The following is a 6,640-nucleotide window of genomic DNA, read 5'->3' as shown; positions in this document are numbered from 1 at the left end:
CCAAGCGTTTGAGAACGGTTTCCCACAGCACTCCTCCCTCCTTGCAAGCGTACTTGGTTTGCCGCAAGGAAAATGATCAGGGGCTCCAGTGGCAATAAGTTTCTTTATTAAAGCATGTGGCTTCTGCAAACCTCGGCAATAAATGGAGGGGTGAGAGCCAGTCACCAACATAAATCCAGACGATGATCCAGACGATCTATCAATAAATGTACAATGTATCAATAAATGTATCATCTCACCTGAAGAGCAGGTATAAATACATGTTTCCAGGAGCTCCAGCTCCCGCTGAGAAAGCTATGCTAATAATCACAGGAACTCCTCACGGGCTGCCAGAGGGCACTCCTTCTGGGCGGTGTTCGCACCCCTGCTCTGACATGAGTTCCTCCATGGTAGGCAGAGACTGGAAACCAGCCAGCTCCCCTTCTCCCGTGCTTGCACACCTGCCCGGGCCTGGAGACCCCCATGTCATCCGGAGAAATTCTGAAAGATGTTGGCGGCTGCTACCCAGTTCTGGAAGCAGGCCAGCCCCTGTTCTCGGACCTGCTTCCGCCCTTTGTCGGTGATGACCTCCCCGCTGGGTTTCACAACCACCAGCCTGGGGGTGACTGAGATGTGGTACCTGGTCCTCAGCTCACTGCGGGAAGAAGAGGGTGGGGAGGGCGGGGTCAGCAGGGGCCGCTCGGGTCCCCACGGGCACGTGTGAGGGGACCAGGGCCTCCCCGAGGGCTGCGGACGCTGCTAAGCCTCTGCCCCGGCCGGCCGGCGCGCCCTCCCCGGTGCCCGCTGCACCTGCTCTCCCTGCTGCCGGCCGGTCCTAAGCCAGGGCTCTGCTAGGGGAGCGTCGGGAGGGAGGGGGGGACTCCAGACCGGAGCTGCTCAACCCACAGCTGCGTGGGACCTCGGAGCGGCTGAACGGTCCTGCAGGCCTGAGAAAATGATTTTTTCATCTCGGCTAATTTAAATCTCAGCAGCCGCATGTGGCGGGTGTCAACCATTCTGGACAGCGCAATTCTAAAACCACAGACACCTCCCGTCAATTTGTATCCCTCCTACATTCAAGAAGCGGAAAAGTATCGGGGACACACAGCAGTGCAAGGGAACACTCCGTGAGTTCTAGACCAATGCAAAGCCGTGTGAGGCTTTCTGCCCAGCAAACTCGAGGACAGGCTGATGAACGCTATGACACATTTCTTGGCTCTGTTTCCTGTCAGATGCAGGCCTGTAAGACCTTTTCACAGATTGTGTTCATTCATGGGAAGGGGATTCTTCCCCATAACCTTCCCCGGGACTGCTATCCTCAAGACAGGGCTGCTGAGGGAAATCACTCCCCACTTCCCAAGGCTCAGGGCTCTCACGAACAGTAAGTGATCTCCCTGACCGTCCCCTCAGGACTGTGGTCTTCACGGAACGGAAAGATTCACGTGAGAGCCTCCCGCGCCACACCTGCCCGTGATCCCTCCACCACGGTCCTCCTGCTGCCTGGTCCTCCTGCTGCCTTCCGGCTCCCAGATCAAACAAACACAAGCCTAAATCAAGCGGGAAAAAATGTATCCATCTCCACCCAACAGAGATGGCCTCATTTTCAAACATCCACGAGACAGTGACAAAACCAGCATGCTCTCAGCCACAAAGGGATCTTAACACATTTCAAACAAGCAGGGACACCTGGGTGGCTCTGGCTGAGCATCTACCTTCGACTCAGGTCCTGATCTCAGGGTCCTGGAATCAAGTCCCTCGTCAGGCTACCTGCTCAGCGGGGGGTCTGCTTCTCCCTCTGCCCCTCCCCCTGCTGATGCTCATCCTCTCTCAAATGTATTAAAAAATCTTTAAAAAATAAATAAGTTTGAAATAATCAATAGCACACAGAAACTGTGCTAATTGGAAATTGGAAACCAAACGAAACAATTTTTAGAATGAGTTTAAAAACTAAATAACGGTATTCTACCCATAAAACAGCAGCTCGGACTACAACCCCAGTAGAAGAGAACAACGCAGAATATCCTCTGGACCCCCAGCTGCAGACACCATTAGACACAGAAAGCTGTGGTCTTAAATACTTTTCTGAACAAGTCTCTGTGTAGACGAGCCATGTGTTTGATCCAAGACGCGCGCCCAGTGCCGCCACGGCAGATGCTGGGAAAGGCACGCCAAACACACGTCACAGACAAACCAGAGCTGGCTCCAGGGAAGATGTGTGGAGCAGGGCTCTGCCCGGACCGCCTGAGGGAGAAAGGAAGACACGGGAGCATTGGGAGTCTGGCGGTGGCCGGTCCTGGCCCGCAGTGGACTCCACCTGCTCGTGGAGGCCCGCGGGTGGGTGCGCCCACTCCTGCAACACCCCACCGCTGCCCAGACTGCAGGTTCCCCAAAACCCCACACTGGGCTGGCTACCCCTCCAGCAGCTTCTAGAAGCCAGTTTGCACAGTGTCCCCTAGTTACTCACATGAGGAGTCACAAATGTCTGAGAGAAACAAGTCAGCTACCACACACATGTGGTCATTACTGACACAGACACCGGGCCTAACAACCGCAAGACACAGATGTGGAGAGACAGCAACCGGGGGACAAGCCCGGGCCTCGCTCACCAGCCTGCAGTTCTGGCAACTTGGGGCAGTGGCGGGGGGAGTAGTGCAAGGTGTCACCCAGGTAAGGGGGGGAGACGTCCCCCCCCAGTGTTTTCAGAATCCTGTACAACCCCAGAAATTTGAATTGCCTAACAAATTAGCTTTCCCCCAAAGCATAAAACAAACATGAAGAAAAGAGGAACCTCCCGGTAGCCCTTGGTGTAATGGCTGCAGCAAACAGCAGTGGCCCACGAGAGGCTCCGTCCCGCAGCCGGAGCTGATAGGTTCTGTCTGGGCCTCTGCTGTGGGCAGCGTGCCCACCGTCTCACTATGGTCCCGATGGGGCTTACCCCCAAGGCTACGGGTCCCTGGGGCGCCCTAGAGGGTGATGAGGGCCTCTCCTGGCGGAGCCCACACACACTCCTGACTCTGCACCCACAAGCCGGCCAGGTGGGGCTCTGGGCATGGGGTCACCCGACCAGCAGCAGCTACCTCAGCAGGGAGAGTCTCCTGCCCCTGCTGGTGGGGGTGGAGCCCACGATCCCGCAGGGGTTCAGGCCTGCCAGTCTCCTGCATCCCCTAGCCCACCCTGCCCCCACCATCCAGGCAGCCCAAGGAGGGAAGCTGAGAACATGCCCTTGACAGTCTGGGTGGTCGAGCCTGGGGCTTGCTGCCCGCCCTCTGCAGCCCTGCACTTTCTGGCACGAACTAGCTGAGGCACAGGGGCCAGCTAGCCGGCGTCCCTGCACCCCAGAGTCCTCACCTACACCATGGGAAAAACGGAACCCTTCTGCCTGGGTTGTTGGGAGGGTGAGATGATAAACAGACGCACAGCACCACTAAGGGATCGGCACATAAATGCTCAAAAAACACTAGCTGTTATTGATGGGGAGCCCCCGCCAGTTCCAGCTAGGCTACTGTCCAATGGCTCGGCTAACCAGGCCCGGGATGGGTACCCAGCAGACTTAGAACCCATGAGCCTCCGCAGAGCACTTTCGTGTGTGCCAGGGAAGAGAAGGTGTGAGGGTGTGCAGCCAGAGATGCAGCAGCTCTTCTGATCCCTCGAGGAGGGACTGGATGTGCCCGGTGGCCACAGGGGGCAGCATGAGCACGGAGCACACACGGCAGAAACGCGAAGAAACGGCCCTCACCGGCCTCCCTACCCCTTGGACACTGGCTCCTGGCTACGGGGTGTTGAAGTTAAGCTGATCAACAACCTTCGCTGTTTAAGATCTGAGCTGTTGCTGTGCTCGCATCCCTCGCAACATAAAACCGGCTCTGACACCACTGGTGGGGGCACAAAGCAAGCCAGGCTTAGGGGAGTGAGGTGGAGTCTGGAATAGACATTTGCTCCAGAATATCTTCAGAGTCAGCCTTCTGGGCCCTCAAATCCCCGCCCTGGCAGCCTCCACCTGGGGACAACTGTAACCTTGGAGCCACCTGGAGAGGCTCGTAAGCATCTCCACTGTGTCCCCAGCGAACAGGCTGTGGCTTGGAACGGAGAGCCCCGTAGCCGCGCGCGCACGTTGCCGGTGTGAGAACTCGGAGCACTGTGACTGTCTGGGGGCATCCGAGCTCCCCCCGGCCCTGGGCACCGGGCGCTGTTGCAGTCCCGGATCCCTCCGTTCCCCAAACACAGCACCTCCTCCTCCCTGGCAAGACCCCTTCCGGGTTGCCATAGCAACCCCAGTTCCAGCCTCTTCCCCCCCCTCCCCAGCAAATCTCTCCAGTTGCTGCAGCCGCCCACTGAGACACAGCCCACAGGCAGCAAGCCCTGAACAGGGTCTTCCCCAAGCTTAGAGACTTCAGAGGCACTCCGCACAGGGGGCAGCGTCCCCAGGGTATGTGGAGGGGCTGCCAGCGGGGAAGGGGGGCTTCAGCACCTGGACAAGCTCTGGAGGTGGGAAAGGTATGGGGTATTCTGGAACACCAGCCATCCAGTCTGGGCAAGAGGAGTGAGTGTGGGGCAGACTAAACATGGACTGAGCCCCAGAGAGCCAGGGTAGCCCCGCTGGGACCAGACTGCCTTTGACGAGAGGAGGCAGGTTCCAGAGCAAGAGTTCATCAGCTGTGGACTCTGAGGCAGAGGGAATGAGTGAGAATACGCCAGTGGTCCAGGGCCTGAGGGAGGGAAATAGCAAGGAGGAGAAAGCCGGACTCCGCAGAACCGGCACCTGACAGGGACGTACTGACTCAGGAGGCCGGGGAGCTGCAACACAGGGCTTGTCGAGAAGCTTAGCAGCGGCATCCACGGGACCCCACCAAAGGGACAGCTCTCATGGGGCCATTCTCTACCCAAGAAATGAAGCCACAGCCAACTGTCTCTCCGTCCAACGCAGACCTGTCAGCCTGGACGCTGAGGCATCCATCTGCCGGGCCCATGGTGGGGGCAGTCGAAGCCAGCGCGGACTAGGGGCCTGCTGAAGTACCAGAGCGATCATAACTTGCATGAAAATGGCCATGGAGTGGATTTTGCACGTGACAGTGGAAGACAGGAATTCCTGCTGGCAGACTCGGAACTGGAGGCTCGGGCACTTGGCTGGTAACAAAGAGCAGGAAGACGGGACATACTGTCATCCCTACACCAGCTGCGGGGACACCAGTAAGCAAGTATGTGCCCAGGAAGGAGGGCTGTGGTCGCCCAGCAGCCATCGGGGCCAGGGGCCACTGGCCATGCCCAGGGAACCCCCGTGTGAGTTCTCCTCCTCATGCTGGACTCAATAGGTCAGCAGTCGCAGTGGGTGGCCATGAGGGAAGACAGCCCAGGGTCCCTAAGCATGACCAACTGAGTGGGGCCCAGGTGACTCCTTTGCTGGCCTCACCTCCCCAGGCACCACACAGTGTGCCTTGTTCCACACACCTCCAGAAACTTCCCCAAAGGCTGCCTGCAGGCGTCCCTGTGCGAGCTATTTCCATGTTGCCTATGATCTGATTCTGTGTATTCAGGCTGGAATGAGCAGACCTCGGGGTGCAGCTCCAAATAGTCCCATGGAAGCGCCCACTTCCCACCACGGAAACTGCAAGGAGCGCTAATGAGGTCCCATCTGGGAAGTGGAAGGACCAGGAGCTAACCTCACCGAAGGAAAACTGAGGCTGGCTTCTTCCGGGGACCAGGCTGGCCACCTGCCCCGATCTGCTCGGCTGCAGGCAGCGGACCTCAGGGGCTGTGACCACATCCCAGGAGAACCAGAAGGAACCCGGCCAAGCCCTCCCCAGGCGAGGCTGAGCAGAGGGAGGGGCTGAGGCTCGTGGTCCCCTGGAACCCCTTGGAGGGGAGAGGAAGAGGAAAGGAAGCACCAGGGCATAAAGTCAGGTTCCAGAGCGAGGAACACAGGCCCCCTCAGTGCCTTGGCAGCGCATCTGTGAAATAGGGCACACAACCACCACCACAGCTCCAAACTCACAAATGAGACACAGGAACACCGTGACACTGGGCAGTGAACGCCTTGCCTCCATCACCACTCGAGAAACCCCAAAGCAGACTCTGCCCAGACCCCCAGCTCTACCCGACTACCCACACGGTCACAGTGTCACCTTCCAAACTGAGTGTGTTCACTCAAAAGCTGCAAGTGACTGGAGTGCTAAGCAGATCAGAGCCATTTCACAGCTACCACGAGAAAAGACCTGGTAACACCTCTTCTGCCAGGTAAATCCCTGAGACCCATCCTCGCTACATCCCTGTCACGTGCCCTAACCATCGACCTTCCCGGAACGAGGCGTCCACCTGGAAGTCTTGAGACTCACCTCCTCACGACCACCCACCCCGTGTGTCAAGGGAGGGGGGGGGTTTACACCACACTGACTAACACCCCCCAGAGACAAGAAGCGTGACCCTGGAAAACACACCCAGAAACTCAGTCCACATCTGTTACAGGGATGCTGGGGTAACACAGTTGCGAGGAGCTGGGTACACGCCAGTCTGGAGGCTGTTGCCACAGCACAGACCTCAAGGGACAATCGGTGTCCTGCTCACTGCACTCTGCCAGCCCTGCTGCGGCCGCTCCGGGCTCCCTCCGGCCTCTGCCTCCTCACCACCGTCTCCTTCCTCCCTCCTCCGCGCACCTCCGCGTCCCCAC

The 6,640-nt window shown here is 58.3% G+C and overlaps 1 protein-coding gene across 1 annotated transcript in view; it reads right to left on the bottom strand.

The window, feature by feature from the left end:
- Positions 1–246: 246 nt before the first annotated feature.
- NXNL2 (nucleoredoxin like 2) overlaps positions 247–6,640 on the bottom strand; it is a 7,299-nt gene continuing 905 nt past the window's right edge. The window contains exon 2 of the mRNA XM_059412337.1: positions 247–634. Within this exon, the coding sequence (XP_059268320.1) occupies positions 466–634 (169 nt within the window). The 3' untranslated portion in view covers positions 247–465. The remainder of the gene's footprint in view (positions 635–6,640) is intronic.

The sequence above is a fragment of the Mustela nigripes genome, chromosome 9 (genome assembly GCF_022355385.1).
Source record: "Mustela nigripes isolate SB6536 chromosome 9, MUSNIG.SB6536, whole genome shotgun sequence".
Lineage (NCBI taxonomy): Eukaryota > Metazoa > Chordata > Mammalia > Carnivora > Mustelidae > Mustela > Mustela nigripes.
The sequence above is the reverse complement of the archived record's forward strand: the minus strand, read 5'-3'. Positions and strand labels throughout refer to the sequence as shown.